General features: G+C 29.4%; 3 protein-coding genes across 7 annotated transcripts in view; 1 reads left to right on the plus strand and 2 right to left on the minus strand.

The window, feature by feature from the left end:
* The window catches only part of LOC145330501 (uncharacterized), a 29,408-nt gene extending 19,195 nt beyond the window's left edge, over positions 1 to 10,213 (minus strand). Inside the window, exons 1-4 of the mRNA XM_080175132.1 lie at positions 10,190 to 10,213; positions 8,828 to 8,854; positions 8,214 to 8,294; positions 3,804 to 3,888 (exon numbers count right to left, since the gene is read on the minus strand). Coding sequence (XP_080031258.1) covers positions 3,804 to 3,888; positions 8,214 to 8,294; positions 8,828 to 8,853 — 192 coding nt within the window. The 5' untranslated portion in view covers position 8,854; positions 10,190 to 10,213. The remainder of the gene's footprint in view (positions 1 to 3,803; positions 3,889 to 8,213; positions 8,295 to 8,827; positions 8,855 to 10,189) is intronic.
* Positions 1 to 19,423, plus strand: part of LOC145330498 (tubulin polyglutamylase ttll-4-like) — a 436,474-nt gene that overhangs the window by 326,682 nt on the left and 90,369 nt on the right. The gene's annotated exons all lie outside the window — the stretch shown is intronic.
* LOC145330499 (gamma-aminobutyric acid receptor subunit gamma-2-like) overlaps positions 13,065 to 19,423 on the minus strand; it is a 32,144-nt gene continuing 25,785 nt past the window's right edge. Inside the window, exons 13-17 of the mRNA XM_080175130.1 lie at positions 19,269 to 19,336; positions 18,948 to 18,996; positions 17,910 to 17,976; positions 15,063 to 15,164; positions 13,065 to 13,557 (exon numbers count right to left, since the gene is read on the minus strand). Coding sequence (XP_080031256.1) covers positions 13,441 to 13,557; positions 15,063 to 15,164; positions 17,910 to 17,976; positions 18,948 to 18,996; positions 19,269 to 19,336 — 403 coding nt within the window. The 3' untranslated portion in view covers positions 13,065 to 13,440. The remainder of the gene's footprint in view (positions 13,558 to 15,062; positions 15,165 to 17,909; positions 17,977 to 18,947; positions 18,997 to 19,268; positions 19,337 to 19,423) is intronic.

Genomic DNA, 19,423 nt, shown 5'->3' on the forward strand with positions numbered 1-19,423 from the left:
GTATAATGCCTTAAAAGTTCAACTAAGTTAGAAAAAAATCAGTTTAAAATGCAAAGAGTATTTCCACATGAAAATAATGTTAAAATCTGTGCAAGAATTAAATTATGAAATAATAAGCTATTTCTTCGCTCACAGATAAAAACAAAAAAAACAATACTTAGGAAATATTTTTATAATACATCTCTAATAATATTTGTCTTCGAACTTTCTTTAAAATGTAATGAAAAAGTTTGGTTTATTTTATAAAATTATTGACCGAATTTCGGTATGCTTGAGCTGGTATAAAGACAATAGAAAAAGTGTTTAAATCTATAGAAAGAATGATATTTAAGAATTAAATTGTTTAAAAAGTAAAAATGTATTATATTTGCTATATACTTCAGCAAAAAATTCAATCATTTTATTAAAGTTTTTCCATAAAAACAAACATTATTTTTTTTGTTCCAATGAAAAGTTATTGTAATTTGTCACACACACACACACACACACACGCACACACACACACATACCTTACCTATCTTGCCACACACACGCACACACACACTATCGTAGTATAACACACACACACACTTAACGCACCACCCACGAACCCACTTGCTACATAAATAACCAGGGAATTAGAGGCATAAGACAATGGCCGATAAATTAATAGATATTTTCAATGAAAATATACACAAAATTACCCATTTTGTAAACAATATTTGGTGGTTTAAACATTTGGACACTCAAAGTAATAAACCAACCAATTAAAATTCTATGAAAGTCCCCAAAGTTAATTAGCCAACTAACAAAATGTCATTAACTTTGGGAACTAATGTAATAAAAAGCCAAATATCCATTTTCTCCCTGCATACAATTACGTACAGAAGGGTTGTACAGAAGGGTAGTTTTAAATGAAAAGATTTAACAATATCCTAATTTATAAAGTTGTAAGCTTTTTTTATCTGTAGAGAAGGGACCGCTGAAACGATATGGTTCACTTTTACAGTGAAGCTTCTTATAGTTTTTGGGAAAGGTTTTAGGCTATTTTATTTTTATTAAAAAAGTCGTTTGTTGGTTTTAAGCTATTTTTCTGCCCTTTTACAGAAAAATATAAATTTATATTTGGTTTCTTATTATACATTAAATAATATTTATTTAACAACCAACCCCCCAGGTAAAAATCTGAATGTGTGAGAAAGAAAAACAGAGAGAGAGGGAGAGAGAGAGAGAGAGAGAGAGAGAGAGAGAGAGAGGGGTTATACTCAACAAATGCCTATCTTAGAAAACGCTTATAATAAAAACTTTGGTTCATGGAAAGGATACAAATACAACAAAACCTGCAAACTTGTTTCCTTTCCATGACCTAAAACTTATAAATTATTTTGTGTTATAAAGCTTATTTTGAATATCTACTATAAGTAGCCCTCTTTCTGTTTAAGTTAATAAATTATATTTAAGTAATACACACATCCTAAATATAAATTGTTAAAATAATGTAACAGGATGTCTGTATGTTTGTCTGTTCTATAGGATCTTGCTAACAGCTGAACCAGTATGGTTCTCCTTTACAGGGTAGCTCGTCATAAGTTCTTGAAATGTTTATAACTATTTTGGAGGAGAATACCACCACCCTCCAAAACGATTTATACATTATACATTAAAAATTTTAATTTTTAAAATTTTAATTTTTTATGGAAGTTTGAAGCTTTTTTAGCAAGTAGTAATTATTGAGATAGGATGAGGATGCTATGTTACAATCGACAACTATAAATCAGCTGACCTTATATCCATATTTGGTAATATCTTTTTGATTATCCGTAAAAATCGTTTAATCTCCCCGTAAAAAGAAATTATAAACCTTTTTGGTTAGTTTGATATGTATGTAACAAAAGAATTTATTCTACTCTAAATTTGCAAGTAAACCTTAACAAAAAGATTGTTATTTGTCGATTTTGATAGGTTTTAAGATATGTATAATAAAACACAAAATACATCAATGTTTTCAAGGGAATAAATTCGTTTTTTTAAAGTTTGATTTATTTTAAAATGGGAAGTAATTAAGACTTAATTCTCAAAATAGTACTCTTAAAAAACATTAATCAGTGACATATATCAACTTTTTCCCAGCTTCGTGAACACTTTAAATTAATAGCCCCTTGGGATAAGAGGACATATCATCTTAGAAAGGGCGATAAAGGAGCAATAAAGGATCATTTAATCGCCTCTTAGGGCAAGGGGCTATTAAATCGCTCCTTTCAAGGAGTCAATACATCACCTCTTGTTATAAGGGGCTATTAAATCGCCCCTTTCAAGGAGCCATTACATCGCCCCATGTCATAAGAGGCGATCAATTAAAATAATCGCTCCTTATGGAGGGATGTCGTGGAAAGGACTATACCCAAATGTTCTGTAAGCCACAATATTACCCGAAGTAAAAAAAAGATCTTTTGCTCCGGTCAAAATGATTACAGCAACACTAAAAATTAATTATTTAAATCCCCCCAAAAAAAGTTTATTGGGGACTTAATTCAAATTTGGGCTCTGCAGTCTGATTCTATGGGTGTCCTAGTATATTTTTGACCCCCCATTCAAAAATAGGTTAAAAACAGTTTAACAATTCCAAAACTTTAATTACCATTAATCGATCTGTTCAGAATAGTGCAGATTGGAGTGTATCTACCCCCCGAAGTATCAACCTCACTATGACCCTTTACAAGACTCTTTAAACTGTTTTTAACCTATTTTTTTATCATATATCAAAAATATACTATGACACTAGTAGAATCAGACTGCAGAGCCCAAATTTGAATTAAGTCCCCAATAAACATTTTTTGGGGGATTTAAAAATCAATTTTATATGTTGCTGTGATCATTTTGATGGAAGCAAAAGCATTTTTTAGTTTGGGGTTAAATTGTTTCTTACAGAACAATTTGATGTGATTCAGATTATATCAATACAATAATAAAAACTATACTCTGTTCGATGCAAATAATTTTTTTCTAAAACAATAATTTATATAGAAGAAATTTAACATTAAAATAAAACATATTATTCTGAAGTCTGAACCAATTAGAAGCCTTGTTTCATTTCAGTTTTTTACAATTCAAAAACGAGTGTTTTCACAAAGTGACTTATTTCCAATGTGGTTAAATAATTTTTATTTAATTAAAATGAAAAGAATGAAAACTATACGCATAAAAGATATATGCTTTTAAAAAATATTTAAAAAATAAGTTTAAATAATCTTATATTTTATCATATTTGTATAAATGACAAAAAAAATTTTGTTGTATTGGTAAACGTTTGTTGTCATCTTTCACTATTTAACCCTTTACAGCCAATTTTTTTGTGTTTTAAATAAGTGATGGAAAACAAGCATGATAAAGTTAATTCATTGATATATTGTAAAGAATTAAGTTTTTATGATTTAATTTAGATGAAATCAAAAGGCCTAATTTTACTCTATACCAGAATACTATATATATGAAGCAAAACACTCTAAAAGTTACGAATTTTACCCTAATAAAAAAAGACCTTTTGCTCTGATCAAAAAAGACCACATCAACAGTAAAATTAATTTTTAAATCCCCTCAAAAAAGTTTATTGGGGACTTAATTCAAATTTAGGCTCTGCAGTTTAATTCTACTGGTGTCATAGTATATTTTTGATATATGTTTTAAAAATAGGTTAAAAACAGTTTAAACACCTCTGAAACACCCTCCTAAAACAGCCAAGGGAGGTGACAAGTTAAAAACCGTCACAAACACAAACACCTGTAGTTCTATTTTCAATCTATGTACTAAAAAGGGGATTTACCAACCTGTCCGTCAGTATATTTTGCCTCTGCTTTGACTGTTTTCTTGTCTCCTTTTAGTCCTACATGACTAATGGCCTGCTCATAAAGACTAAAAATAAAGTTGCAGTTATGATAAAATATTTATTTATGTAGTGTTATCATTATTATCTGATAGATCAGAAATTTACATAAAAATTGTTCCTGGTTGGTTTTAAAGAACAAATTTAAAAATCCTTATTTGCTGGAACTGTATGTCAGAACAAAATTTTAGCAGAAAAATCAACCAACCAATATAAAACAACCAAAGTGCCAAATTTTTAAACATACAGCATGACCCTCGAAAAAGTGTTTTTAAGCATCTGCAGCCTATATTTCTCAATAAAATATTAAAAGATTCATATGTACTTGTTCTCTATAATTTTCTACATCAAAGGATATCAAAATATTTTTTTTACATCAATTAACAGCCGAAATTTTTAAAGCCAAAGTTTGAAAAAAGTGCTTGAGAAACTGGATATTGCTAAATATTTCTTAGTTTTTTATTAGTATATTACTTTTTATCAACCAGTTAAAAAACAAATAAGAAAGAAGAGCAAGTTAACAATTGATACATTTTTTATTGCATTAAAAAAAGTTAGTTTTACATATAAAAAATTACTTTTAAAATTTTATTGAATGCATTTTTTAATAACCATTTACCCATAAACCTTATAATATCCCCTTCTTAATATGACCTTAAAGTGATCGCGAATTTAATTTTTCAAAATGCATTTTCGTTTACCTTTTCGTAATTTTAAAGTAATTTTCAAAGTATAATGCCTTAAAAGTTCAACTAAGTTAGAAAAAAATCAGTTTAAAATGCAAAGAGTATTTCCACATGAAAATAATGTTAAAATCTGTGCAAGAATTAAATTATGAAATAATAAGCTATTTCTTTGCTCACAGATAAAAACAAAAAAAACAATACTTAGGAAATATTTTTATAATACATCTCTAATAATATTTGTCTTCGAACTTTCTTTAAAATGTAATGAAAAAGTTTGGTTTATTTTATAAAATTATTGACCAAATTTCGGTATGCTTGAGCTGGTATAAAGACAATAGAAAAAGTGTTTAAATCTATAGAAAGAATGATATTTAAGAATTAAATTGTTTAAAAAGTAAAAATGTATTATATTTGCTATATACTTCAGCAAAAAATTCAATCATTTTACAGTTAGGGAGTTGAATCCATTTTTATAGAAGCAGAAATATAATCTATGATTATGGTTTGGACCTTCTAAAACTTTAATCTACCTTTCTTCTTTCCCCTCTCTTGGTGAAGATATCTTCAACGCCGATACGATTTTTGAAATGTAAGATTCTACTTTCCCTACTCTTGGTGAAGATATCTTCAATGCCGATACGATTTTTGAAATGTAAGATTCCACTTTCCCCTCTCTTGGTGAAGATATCTTCAACGCCGATACGATTTTTGAAATTTAAGATTCCACTTTTGCCTCTCTTGGTGAAGATATCTTCAACAAGAGAGACAAAAGTGGAATCTTATATTTCAAAAATCGTATCGTCGTTGAAGATATCTTCACCAAGAGAGGGGAAAGTGGAAGGGTAGATTACAGTTTTAGAGGGTCCAAACCATAATCATAGATTATATTTCTGCTTCTATAAAAATGGACTCAACTCCCTAACTGTTTTATTAAAGTTTTTCCATAAAAACAAACATTATTTTTTTTGTTCCAATGAAAAGTTATTGTAATTTGTCACACACACACACACACACACATACCTTACCTATCTTGCCACACACACGCACACACACACTATTGTAGTATAACACACACACACACTTAACGCACCACCCACGAACCCACTTGCTACATAAATAACCAGGGAATTAGAGGCATAAGACAATGGCCGATAAATTAATGGATATTTTCAATGAAAATATACACAAAATTACCCATTTTGTAAACAATATTTGGTGGTTTAAACATTTGGACACTCAAAGTAATAAACCAACCAATTAAAATTCTATGAAAGTCCCCAAAGTTAATTAGCCAACTAACAAAATGTCATTAACTTTGGGAACTAATGTAATAAAAAGCCAAATATCCATTTCCTCCCTGCATACAATTACGTACAGAAGGGTTGTACAGAAGGGTAGTTTTAAATGAAAAGATTTAACAATATCCTAATTTATAAAGTTGTAAGCTTTTTTTATCTGTAGAGAAGGGACCGCTGAAACGATATGGTTCACTTTTACAGTGAAGCTTCTTATAGTTTTTGGGAAAGGTTTTAGGCTATTTTATTTTTATTAAAAAAGTCGTTTGTTGGTTTTAAGCTATTTTTCTGCCCTTTTATAGAAAAATATAAATTTATATTTGGTTTCTTTTAATACATTAAATAATATTTATTTAACAACTAACCCCCCAGGTAAAAATCTGAATGTGTGAGAAAGAAAAACAGAGAGAGAGGGAGAGAGAGAGAGAGAGAGAGAGAGAGAGAGAGAGAGAGAGAGAGAGAGAGGGGTTATACTCAACAAATGCCTATCTTAGAAAACGCTTATAATAAAAACTTTGGTTCATGGAAAGGATACAAATACAAAAAACCTGCAAACTTGTTTCCTTTCCATGACCTAAAACTTATAAATTATTTTGTGTTTTAAAGCTTATTTTGAATATCTACTATAAGTAGCCCTCTTTCTGTTTAAGTTAATAAATTATATTTAAGTAATACACACATCCTAAATATAAATTGTTAAAATAATGTAACAGGATGTCTGTATGTTTGTCTGTTCTATAGGATCTTGCTAACAGCTGAACCAGTATGGTTCTCCTTTACAGGGTAGCTCGTCATAAGTTCTTGAAATGTTTATAACTATTTTGGAGGAGAATACCACCACCCTCCAAAACGATTTATACATTATACATTAAAAATTTTAATTTTTAAAATTTTAATTTTTTATGGAAGTTTGAAGCTTTTTTAGCAAGTAGTAATTATTGAGATAGGATGAGGATGCTATGTTACAATCGACAACTATAAATCAGCTGACCTTATATCCATATTTGGTAATATCTTTTTGATTATCCGTAAAAATCGTTTAATCTCCCCGTAAAAAGAAATTATAAACCTTTTTGGTTAGTTTGATATGTATGTAACAAAAGAATTTATTCTACTCTAAATTTGCAAGTAAACCTTAACAAAAAGATTGTTATTTGTCGATTTTGATAGGTTTTAAGATATGTATAATAAAACACAAAATACATCAATGTTTTCAAGGGAATAAATTCGTTTTTTTAAAGTTTGATTTATTTTAAAATGGGAAGTAATTAAGACTTAATTCTCAAAATAGTACTCTTAAAAAACATTAATCAGTGACATATATCAACTTTTTCCCAGCTTCGTGAACACTTTAAATGAACCCCTCCCCAATTTATCCTTATGATCGGAAAGGATTAGCGCAAATTTGACCTAATAAATTAACACCCACTTATACAAACTACTTAAAGACACATAAAAATCATTTAAATTGTTAAATGTTTAATAAAAGTTTGTAGCTGTAACTTTTTCGTTTTTAAACTTATTTTTAAAAAAATTAAAAGTGTTTGATTTCTGTTTATGTAAACTTTCAATTTGCTACTATTTTTTATAGGATTTCTTTCGGTAAGGGTGTTTTTGCAATTTACACTAATCTAAAAATGCCTTTTAGAGCAAGTGAAAAAAGTGCTTTCAGCATGAAATAAATTTCTTGGAAACATCTTTATATAAGTTTTATAAAAAGTATTGAAATTATGAGGAAAACACGTCATTTCACTTTAAAAAAACATTTTTCTTGAAAAGTTACTTTTTCCTCAGCCACTTTTTCAAAACTTTGGCTCTAAAAATCTCAGCTGTTAATTGATTAAAAAAAAATATTTTTATATCTACTTATGTGGAAATCTACAGAGAACAAGGACATATACATTTTTTGATAATTCATTGAGAAATATGGGCTGCAGATGCTTAAAAAAACTTTTTCGAGGGTCATGCTGTATATTATCAGTTCCACAATGCATTAAAAGGCCAAATATAAGAAATAACACTTATAATAGAATGATATGAATACTATCATTACATAGAGTCTATATGGCAAAAAATAAATTTTAGCCTAATATAAAAAAACAAAAGTAAGATTCCATACAGGAAATACAACAAAAAGTCCAGCTCTTATTGATATCATTTGTTTAAGACAAAAAAATCATTTGCTATGTCATAGTCATAAAGAAAGGGTTGATAAATAACATGTATTACAATTGTTTCTAGATTTGATCAGTGAGATTACTGGTTTGATTTTTATCTATAAAACATTTGTAATGTTCATTCTGCATATATGATATTTCACAAATATACATATAATTTTGTTTGGAAACACAAAACAATAAAGAAAAACATTACTTGTTGTTTCCTCTAATGTTCCCAACATCACCCACCCCAACATTTCTATTTCCAGCAAACACATCTTCTTCATGCTCATGGCTGTTGGTAAATGATCACTTAGAATTTAATTGCATGAAAATGCAGTAACCTTATATAAAAGTAACAGGATCTGAGTCTGTCTGTCTGTGCTCACCGAAAGATCTATGTTTATTATTGAAAGTGTAACATAGTAATGAAGTAATGAAGGACATAATAATTTTGCCCCTAGAAGTCATGTTTCTACCGGACAATATATAACCAATATATTTTATAAATCTCCCAAAGTTATGAACTATTTTTTGTTCTTAGAACACATTTTAGATCATTAGTTTTTAGCAGTAAATTGGAACCTCTCTGGTTCCACTCTGACTCGAAAATGTTCCGCTTCAAGTCTCATAATATTGGGTACTATTCGCTCGGTTTATTAAAAAAAATATTTGTTTCCAAAATCGGCATATTAAAGGAAAGTATGGGTTAGGGGGTGGTTAGGTTATTTATAGTTTCTAAAGAAATGTTAGACAAAAAATGAATGAAACTTTGTAACAAATTAATACAAAGAAAACTTATCATTTGTTTTAGAATATAAGTGATGCCTAAATGAAAACTCGTGCTTGGACATGCTAAATAAACAAATCAATTAAAGATTATGCAAATAACAAAATATATTAGGAGACATAAAAACAATTTTAATGATAAAAAAAAAGTGCTTGGTTTCTGCAAGCAGACCAGAATAAGTATCTTCAAACTGAGAAGCTCTTTGTAGAGTGCCTATAAAAATGACATCATATTAGAATAGTACATTATTCTAATATGACACAATTAGGGATTTTTCGGCCAAAAGTTTTTAAACTTTCCCCATTTCATAGAGAAAAAAATAAAAGAGAGGAATCGAAGCAACTAGAAGACGAAAATAGGCAGTGGGCCTAGAGGCCTACTCAGCGCTGTTGCCGCGCTAAAATTTATTGCTATTCCACTACTTTTCAAATGGGAGGATTAAAAATTATTTTAAAAAATATTTTTTTACTTTTTACTATTTCCATATTTAGGGCAAGAATATAATATATTAGATATTTTCGTTTTAATGTTTTTATTAAAAATTACATAGAATTTTATTTTTATTTTAAAAAATTTGTTCATGAAAGATGAATCCTTCTATTTCTAAACAGGGGGAAATTTTTTTCATAATGAACATTCAGCTGATTCTGACCGCCCACGGCTGTTTGCTAAATATCGCTTTTCTTTTTATTCACATTATTATTTATGATTGACTTACAAAAAGCCCTGGGCGGCTTTTGATTTTCGTCTGCTTCTAAATTTAGGGATGGGGAAGTAGTATTTTACCATGAAAAAGGGGTGAGTATTTATCCTCTTATCCTTTTTCCTTATGCCCCATTTTAAAGTCACTAAATTCATTTTAGAATAATGGGATCAACTGCAGTTCACAATAAAATATTCCTTGTAACAAACATTTCCAAAAACCTATGAATTTTAAAGGCTGCAAGCTGCCAAATGGCTGAACGTACAGATCATACCCACACACCATTCTAAGCGGCATAAGAAGGCCGTCAAATAATCTGGAATAGCCAAGATCCATTGATGCACATTGCACAATGAAAGCTTCACTGAAGAAAACTGCGTAAAATCGGTCTTTTCGCGCATTTCTCTGCACTGCGATATAATTATGCATTAATGATTTATTGCTATTCCAGATTATTTGTAGGCCTTCTTATGCCGCTTAAATCAGCCTTTAAAATTAATAGATTTTTGAAAATATTCGTTACCAGGAATATTTTGCCGTGAACTGCAGTTAATCCAAGACCATTATAATATGACGTCATTATAAAGAGCTTCTTGAGCTGATGCAGAATAATAGAATTAATTTTTTTTAAACATGCTAAATTGTTAAATCTAAAACTATTGTAAATTATACTATTGAAATAATAACATATAATTACCTAATGTTATCAGTTATCACTGTATTGAAAAATAATTGATGAATATTAAATTTTTCAAGTTTTCAGTTTATTTTTAGCTTCTTTATCTATAAAGTATGAGTAATTAAAGTTCAAAAATTTCATATTTTGAAGAAATTAGTATTTAAGGCTACTCAGAAATTGAGTAATAATTTTAAAAATTTTGAATAAATATCTTAAAATCAGTCGTGGAAGGTTTTTGTTTCGTTGTCTTCTGTATTTAGAAACTTTAGTTTTTGGTGTCTTCTTTTACTTCAGTCAGTTTAATTTTAATTTAGAAGGGCAATTTTTAGAAACTGTATATTTTTCGATCATTTTTTCTTCCGTATTTTCAATGCTGATGTTTTATCGGCGTCGGTGGTGATTTGCGGCAAGCTCCAAGTCCAGCGCCAGTAAAGGTGGTTGGGAAAACAGCAGTAGATTTTTTTTAAAAATAGTCATGTAGAATGTAGATATATAAGTTTTTAGATTCAGGGTCGCAGGATCACATATAGAACCTAAAATTAGCTTAGACCTTTAATTATATTTATGTTATTCTGTACTTTTAAAGGACGTTTAAGTGTTTTGGCAATGTACATCTTTGGTCTCAATTATAAACTTTCAATTTATTGTACCCAGGGAAAAGGGAATGTGATTCTGACAAAGAATTCTAAAGGAAAATTTCCCCACAACCCCCTTCTATTTTTTTTTTGTTTTCAAGTATCTTTTCTTAAAATAATTGATAAGAGATTTGACTCAAGCAAATATTGCTTTAATTGTTGCAATGCTGTCGACGTTTATAAAATATAACAAGAAAGACAATTTTCATAATATGCGGACCAAACCCATAGATATAAAAATTATGTGACGAAATTAAAACTTATTTATTATTGTAAATAATTGTACATTGTATTTTTTGAGCAATAATCATTTAAAGACGACATTTCCTGTTATTAATCTATATAAATTTGAGAATAGATGTAGAATTAACGTGGTTATTATGACAGGAAAAAAATTGGTTGCTCTTTCCCCTGTCATTTATTGGTCAGTTCGTTTTTCCAGTAGGAGGGGAGAGTTTGGGGTGAAGTTGGTTGGAGTGATTGGTCGTTTTTTAGCTTGCTACAAGTTTTCCTTTATTAGAGAATATGATAATTTGGTGTAAGATCAAAGTAAAAATGAATCTATTTATCTTAGTGAGTTTGCTATTGGTAGCGAAGCTACTATATAATTCGAAATTCCTTCCGTTCGTATGTTTGTCCTATTTACACAATATTTGTAATATCAAAAATAAATTTAACGTCGTTCTAGGAAATAATTGGTCTATAGATGAAAATACAAGTATATTTTTATGGGTGTTTCAACATATCTTTGCTGTTTTTTTTTTAAACTGAATTTAAAAGTATTTAGGCTACTAACATTATAAAGAATTTTACTTATAAGTCAAGAAAAATAATTAATCTATTTATTACTTTTTTTCCTTGATATGTTTTTGTGCTTTGATACTTATCTTATCTTATCTAATTTATACCTCAGCTAACAGTAATAGTGGAAGAAATCAGGTATAAGGTAAAACCAACAAGCGAACAAATCTAAAATAATATTTGGGGGGCAAATAGAGAGGTTGTCAATTTTACGATGTGTTGCCCCCCAACGACAGCTGAAAAAAAACACGTATAGGTTTCGTGATTCTTTTCCGAATTAATTTCGTTATTAGTATAAGCTGGGAAGTAATACCTTAACCATAAAACAGATTTATTATACATATGATATAATAAAGATGCACTTAGAACAAGGTCATTCAAATCAAATGTTTATTTAAACTTTTTATTTTATCTTTTGGCTATCACGTTTTTAAATATATTTGGATGTTGTCATTCTTGTTTATATATTCATTTTATGACACACATAACAAAAAATAATAACAGTATTATAATACAGGTATTCAATATTCATAGACAAACAAAAAAATTGAATATGAATAAAAATTAAGGACAAAACATTCCAATAAGTATTATGTAATATTATTCATGTGATGAATGAATATGTTTTGTTGTATTGAGCCAAATATGTTTTTAATTTGATTTTAAAGAAATTATTTAAAGAAAAAAACTTTCTTCTAGTCAACTCTTCTTAAAAAAATTTAGTTTTAGAAACCGAGGCTTTATTGTATTTATGGTAGGTCAGTTCGTTCAGAGAGATAACTGTGATTAAAATACATGTTATTTCTTGTATTGTATAATTTTTAAGAAGATTTAAGAAAGGGGGGGGGGGGATAGGGTTTAGGAGAACACATTATGTTACTAGATCTTGGGTTAAAGGTTGGTAGTTGGTTTTGAATGCAAAGTACATGATACATTTACGACCCCCTAAATCCAGGGGCTGTGATTCAGCAAATCAATTCCATTTGAAATATCATCTATAAAAATTTATATATTTTTGTGGCGTAAAACTTGTTTTGTTCTGTAATTAAAGGGAAGTGGATAAGAATGGGGGGGGGGTGGAAGAAGGAAGTGGGTTGATATTTTACTGTCTGAGCAGTAGATACCCCCGTTAATTTTTCCAGGAGGGTTTTTCGGTTTGGATCGAAATGTTTGTTTTAACCTAAATACAGACACTGTGACATTGTTAAAGCATTTGATACAATTAATACTTCGATGTTTTCTAGACCATTTATTTATATTAGATATCTAATGATTTGATTATAAGATGAAACTATTAAACTAAGCTGTTGTGCCCCTGGTATGTGGGGGTTTTGTATTAGAATATTGAAGGAGGTTGCAGATAAGTAGCCTAAAACCATCCTATTAAAATTATTCAGATTTGTATAGTATCGCTTATTTAGATGTTGTTGTCCATGTTAGATAAAAAATAATATAAATTAGCAATAACTATTTTATTAGAACTATGATTATATTTTTTATGTGTATCAATAAATTTTAAAATTTCTTTAAAAGCAGTAAATATATATGTAATTCAATTATGTATATGTACAATGAAGATGGATAATATTACATTAAAATACGACAAGTAGCTTCTATGAAAAGATAGATAATAGATATTTATTCGAGTTGTCATTTAAAGTTTTTTACTCTAAAAAAATAAGGGAAGGCATATATAGTTGTTAACGAATAATGTTAATGAAAAAGTTTTTGAAAACAATCAGAAAAGATAATTATAATTTTTTTTTCTGTTAGAATTACAATTACATGTATGCAGCAATATTAAAAAGTTTCTTATATGTATGTTATAAAAATTTAAGGGGAGTCATATATAGCCATTACAGTAAAATAACCCCAATAAGTTATATTAAACAGTGTAAACAAAGCTGGGAAAAGAAATCTTGATCTTGCATCCAGAACTTGAGAGTAATCCTAAAATAAAATAGAAATAATTAATGGAACCAATAGATATAAAGAATTTTAATCTTTATAAAATATTTCTGCTAGTGACACAATACAATCTTTCCCGATTTTGTATTAATTTTGCGGAACATGATTCCAATTACGTCATATTTTTCTTTCCCGAAAAATGGAAGGGGGGAAGAAAATCTCTTTTCACCCATCTCTTTTTTTCTTCCCCCCTTCCCTTTTTCGGGAAAGAAAAATATGACGTAACTGGAATTATGTTCCGCAAAATTAATACAAAATCGGGAAAGATTGTATTGTGTCCTGCTATTCAAGGCAGCAGACTGTCTATCTGTATTTGTTTAACAACAGACTTCTACAACCGCTTCAACTCTAACTCTCCTTTACAGCAAAATCTTTTTCTAGTTCCCAGGGTTTTTTACTAAACTGCGAACCAAAAAAATAGGCAAATCTGAATTTGCAGAATAGCAGCTTTAATATTCATTTAGGATGATTTTACTGTAAATATAAAATGTAATACATCTTTTGGTTACAAGTTTACAAAGGTTACAAGGTTACAAATCATTGGAAACACGATTTTTGCACTTTTCTTCTGTTTTAAAGATTGATTCTCATAAATTAACAATTGTTTAAGGGATTTATGCATTAATTATTATGAAATGTAGTATGAGGTAGAAATTAATGAATTTTAGAATAAGAAATATTAGAATAAAAGAAATTCGACATCTATCACGTTAGAGGACAGGTGCTGACCTCCAGTCTTATGGATGAAGCTAAATACATATTAAAAATAATAATTACTCCCAAAAGTATACAAAAATGATTTTTAATGTGTTAAAAAAATACATTTTAAAATCTTGATTTTGAGGATGATGGCCTTTAAGATGCTCCTATGGGTAGTGATGGTGAGCCAAATGTTATCAAAGTGCATGACCATGATGACAACTTAAATATTGAACTATTGTTCAATTTTTATATTCAAAGCAGCCTCCAGCCAAGCAGTATTAAAAAAGAAAAAAATCCAATTTTGATTACTCCAATGCATAAGGTAAATACTGTAGTTTTTAGAAGATGTTTATATTTCTTGTCAGGTAGCTCCATTAGATATTGCTCTGACTACAAAAAATGGTTCATAGGTTGATAGACAAGTTGTAATGGGCATATACTTAGAAACTTCAACAAAGAAATGCTTTTTTAAATTTTGACTTTATAGTATGGACACTTTGAATAATAAAATCACAGTCCTACTGCGAACCCTGTTATAATGTTCTCTGAGACTTTCTTCCAATTAACTTAATAAAACTTTGTCCTATTTATTAGAAAATTATATGAAAAGCTTCTTTTTTGACAGGCGAGAAAATGCAAACAAAGGGTAATGACAGTATGTCTATATGTCCCTCTAGATCTCGAAAATTGTTTGAACGACACTATACTATTATAGGGAAGGTACCCCCTTCTTCCCTTCTTTTGAAGTGTTTGGGGGGGATTTTCCACATGATCAATCTCCCCACCTTTGGTTTATAATCATCTTGTTTCTCGTGAGATCCAGTTGAATTATTACAATTAGAGTTGGGCTGCATTGGTATTATATTCACTGCTTGAGATCTATCCACCTAAAACATTCAAATAGACTATGATATTAGGTAACAGGATGTGTATCTGTGTATGCGTCTATTAAGATTCCTTTAATGACATAAAGTGTGATTTTGGTTATGGTTAGTTCAGAGAAACTTGATTATTTAGAGGAGATCATAATTATACAACCTCCCTCCCTAAATATTTGTTTGAAAATAGTAAAAAAAGACAAGTTCGGCTAAAGCCTTGACAAATTTTTGTAGGAGGCATATGACTAATAAGATCAAGGGAACGGCAAAATGAAATCAATTCGAAATACTAAAATTTTAATACTAAATACAAATACAAACCCCCATTCTCTAATCCTTGTTCTTTGATTTGAATGTAAAAATCTGGAAAGAGAAGGGGGGGGGGGATTGTTGCACCACTAGGTGCTTTAAGGGATATTCTTTTTCTGTTCTAGAATTCTTTGGTCACCCATGTATGTACATAAAAGTAAATCTTTCTTGGGCATCCATCATAAACTACAAAAATATGCATTTTTTAACAGGTTTTCAAATTTTGAAATGCTTTTTAATGCAAACTTTTTTTTTGCATATTTTTATCTGTTAGTGAAAGGTAGTATCTATTCTATTCATTCATCTATCTATCTATTTCTGTATATTGGACATGCTTAACTATCTATATCAAAAATCTATTAATCTTAACCAGCGATCGTGGCTTTACACGTAGTGCATCCTCTCTTCTGTGGGAAGATGATAGGTTCGAATCCCGACTAAGCACCGCGTAATAACTAAAGACGCTGAAGATGATTCCCTTCCTGCTGCTATAGTTAGGGAGAATGCCTTGGCCCAAAACAGGCGCAACTCATTACCATGCACAGTTAGGACTTTCAGACAAGAATCGCACAATTAAAGAGTTGGTTGTACTTAACTAAATACCCCGGATGGGGTAATTGATAGGTATTCTATTAATCTTTTTTTTAATTATAATTTTTATTTATAGATCATCTATAATTTACACATATAATATGTAAATTTATCTTTTACATAACTACGCAGTATGTATTTGTGAACCTATCCATCTATTTTAAAGGAAGCCTGCAAGGAATACCACGCTTTAACTGCTGAAAGAATGTCACAAGTAGACCCAATACCCAAAATTTGAAGCCTTCAGCTTCTATAACAATAAAGTTCTAGGCATTTTAAAATGACATTTTATGTACAATGAACATTTTGAAAGAATTTGAATGCTAATGTTAGAAGTTTTGAAATTAAACTACGTGGCCTAGAAACAAAATTATAAGCTTATTTTTGTCATAAATTTAGATTGCCAGTAACTAATTATATATCTACAATAAAAATACCCATTTTTAGAGTCAAAATCATTTTAAAAATTAGGTTTAAAGGGCGAATATAGGTTTGATATAATATGAGCTTATTTCAAAGGTGCCATTATATAGATTATAAATAACTTAAAGATATTGACATATCTAATTTATTAGTTTATAGCTTAAAACCTGTCTAACTCAAGATAATATTATATAATTAGTGTGGTTCCCTAAGAACTCAAACACCCTAGCATCACACAAGGCTTCGTAGCAAGGTTGAATTAAAAAGCTTTCGTTAAAGGATAGTCGTAATAACGTGGAAACCAATTAATCAGGGGTAAATATACCCATCTTCTACCTTCATACAAATTATATAAAGTAAAATATTTAAAAGTTTAAAAAAACATCAAATAATGTAAAAAGTAAAAAACAAATAATTGATAAAATTTTCTTGGAGGAAGAATGATTTCAAATCCCTGTTTTTTTAAGGTTCGTGTGTGTGTGTGTAAAAATGGCGAACTTGAGGGTTTTTATATTTTCCAGAATTAACCAATGATCTTTGTACAGAAAATAAACTTTAAGACGTATTATTTACCCTAGTCAAAACTATTGGCGCACTTTTACGCTAATTATTTTTATGCTTTTTAAAAATTGAATTAAAGAGTATATAATCTAAAATAATAAACATTTAAATTATCATTTAAGATGCGTGCCATTGTAATAGTCAATCAAACTTAAGCAAAGTAGTAAAAAAAAAGTCTTGTAAAGGGCTAAAATAAACCGTTTGTCGTCAATCTCATTTATCATATGTTCAATTGAAACAGAAAATTGCAAAATCTACTTAAGGATTTTTTTGAATTTTTAAATTTGGCATAGATATTCTAAAAGTATGAAATAACACCTTTCATATAAGCTCATATCATATCGAACCTATATTCGCCCTTTAATTTGCATTGTACTGAGTGTACTGTAGCCAATCAGAAGGCTGAATCAGCTTAGCAACCAATCACAGCTGAGCTTGCAGAAGTTTCCCCCTTTGTTTCCGCTATGATTTTTGTTTAAAAATGCAATTTAAATTGATTTTTTTTCATAGATTTTGACTATAAAATGTGGTGTTTTTATTGTAAAAATGTAATCAGTTACCGGCAATCTAAATTTCTGACAAAGATAAGGTTATAATTTTGTGTCTAGGCGACGTAATTTAATATTGTTATTTCTTTTATGAGCATCGGAAATCTTTGAAAATTTCCATTGTATATAAAATGCTTTTTTGAAATGCATAGAACTTTTTTGTTATTGAAGCTGAAGGCTTTAAATTTGGGGTATTGGGTCTACTTGTGGCAGTCTTTCAGCAGTTTAAGCGTGGTATTTCTTGCAGGCGTCCTTTAAATCTATTTATCTTGTCAACTTTTCTTAACTTACATTTTTTTCTATTTATCTATCTATCTATGACCTGAATATGGTTGGTATCATTATTGTGTGTTTTATCTTTCTTTTCTTCTCCAATCTTTTTCTTCCTTCTGAAAATGTATTTATGAAAAATTGGTGTTTCCCTTAAATTTTTTTTTATCCAATTTGTTAAATTCATGGTCATTAAACCATTCCTAGGGCACTCCCAACTTAGAGGTAAAACTATTTTTGGAGATACAGAAAGTGTCATGTTTGACGTAATAAAAATACGTCTAAATCCCTCTCTTTTTTGGGGGGTTTTCCTTTCCCACATCCCCTCTCATCCTTCCTTTTTAAACGTATTTTTATGACGTCGCACATGATACTTTGGTATCTCCATATTTTTTATGTTTTCCCCTTAACATACTTTCCTTGGACGTCCTAGTAGTGAATCTAAACAAGTTTTTTTTGCTAAATAGATTTTAAACAGAAAGGCTTAAAATAACATTTAACTTGCATTTTTATATCAGGAAGGGTAGGAAAAATTATAGATAAATAAATCCACAATATTCCATGAATGAATAATTTTAATTTAACTAACAAATTTTTATGTATTCAAGAAGATTTTTTTGCTATAGTGCAATCCCTGTATTCTTAGGTTTTATAGCAAAAATGCGGTAACTAGACGTTTTGATAAAAAAGTTTATAATCTAAACACTCAAAAATTGTAAATAAACTGTATGATAAACATAATATGTTTGTTATTTTACAGATATTTATCAAATCCTTGCAAAAAAGTAACAGGATTTGTGTCTGTATGTGTGCACTGAAGGATCTTTTTAAAGGCTAAACTGAAATGGTTCTCCTTTGCAGCTTCTAATTGGTCCGGGTAAGTTTTATTACTATTTTAGGGGAGGGTACCGCCACCCTCTCCTCCCACAAAAAAATTTTAACTTTGTCTTTTAAAACTAAAAATTTAATTTGGAGGTGGGATTCGACCTACTCCTTCCTCACCTCAAGTGCCCCTAGAGGCATATATGAGCGCAGCCGCTAGTATCAAATCAGACAGACAACCATACAAACATACATATGCTTTGCTTACCTATTAGATGTCTTCAGAATGATTGCATACTGTATCAATGTTAAAAACACTAAAATAAAAAGATATTTAATAGTATTACTAGCCTTACTGTGGTATTCAGTCATTTCTAAGGAAAACGCCTCACGCGCAAACTGAGGAAAATTTTTTTAAAAAAGTAAAAGCTGTTTGAGCCTAGAGACCTAGATACTAGTGGTGCAATAACTAGTATCATGGCAAGATAGGAATAAAAAGTATAAAAATAGTTTTAAATCATGAGCGTCACGGACAAATAAACATGCAATAGACCTTTTTATAAAGTATCTACGCTTTTTAAAAACTTACCCAGAAAAATACAGGCAAGAAACCAAATTTCCAAAGCAGTGACCGAGCTAGCCACTGGAATACTTGCCCTAAAATTATATGCAAACATTATCTTATTATGTAAATAGTGAGGTTTTTGTTTGTCCGTTAAGACTGAATCTGGTACTCTTTATATA

Source organism: Acartia tonsa, chromosome 10 (assembly GCF_053477335.1).
Source record: "Acartia tonsa isolate MP-2025a chromosome 10, ASM5347733v1, whole genome shotgun sequence".
In the NCBI taxonomy this organism is placed as follows: Eukaryota; Metazoa; Arthropoda; class Copepoda; order Calanoida; family Acartiidae; genus Acartia; species Acartia tonsa.